Raw genomic sequence first — 671 nt, 5'->3', positions numbered from 1 at the left:
CTATAAAGCGATTTAGAAATCGATTTCGATTAATCGCACAGCCCTATTCATTGTGCAGCCTCACTCGCCCACATCTCAACATAGAACCTATTCCCCGCCCTACGTTTAGTCTTTTTTGATAACCTGTTATACTCGGATGTCACAATATAGAAAAAATGAATTTTATGTATTTTTGTGATTCATTGCTGCCGAAAGTTTTGACATTTTACTAAAAATGGAAAAAAACCAAAATGTTTTCATTTCTGGGATTATAGCCTCGTATATGATGAGATTGTTTAATATCAGTGTAGCTCTCATCGATCAAGGAATAATGCTGAGTTAAAAAAAACATCGTAGGGAAGTAAAGTGATTATGTATTACACACTTTTAATGAATGAAAGTCTTCACGGACTCTGTAGTTTGTTTGTTTATTGTATCTATTGTGCACAAGATGAACGACGTCATCAAATGACTAATGACATCTGTCTGTCAGTTTTTCTCCTGGTTCTCGAAGCTGCAGGTTCAGATGGATCAGGATGAAGCGTCAAAGTACAGGTGCGTGTTCATGTCCAGCTGTGACCCTGGAGCACAAAACCAGTCATAAGAGTCAATTTTGTAAACATTTATGAGATTTATGCATCATCTGGAATCTTTCCATTGGTGTATGGTTTGTTAGGATCGGACAATATTTG

At 36.7% G+C, this 671-nt stretch overlaps 1 protein-coding gene across 1 annotated transcript in view; it reads left to right on the top strand.

The window, feature by feature from the left end:
- Nucleotides 1–454: 454 nt before the first annotated feature.
- LOC107579978 (conserved oligomeric Golgi complex subunit 3-like) overlaps nt 455–671 on the top strand; it is a 2,404-nt gene continuing 2,187 nt past the window's right edge. The window contains exon 1 of the mRNA XM_016265748.1: nt 455–534. Coding sequence (XP_016121234.1) covers nt 455–534 — 80 coding nt within the window. The remainder of the gene's footprint in view (nt 535–671) is intronic.

This window comes from Sinocyclocheilus grahami, unplaced genomic scaffold, assembly GCF_001515645.1.
Source record: "Sinocyclocheilus grahami isolate Dianchi unplaced genomic scaffold, SAMN03320097.WGS_v1.1 scaffold22750.1, whole genome shotgun sequence".
Lineage (NCBI taxonomy): Eukaryota > Metazoa > Chordata > Actinopteri > Cypriniformes > Cyprinidae > Sinocyclocheilus > Sinocyclocheilus grahami.
Note: the sequence above shows the minus strand (reverse complement) of the source record. Positions and strands in the feature narration are given on the sequence as shown.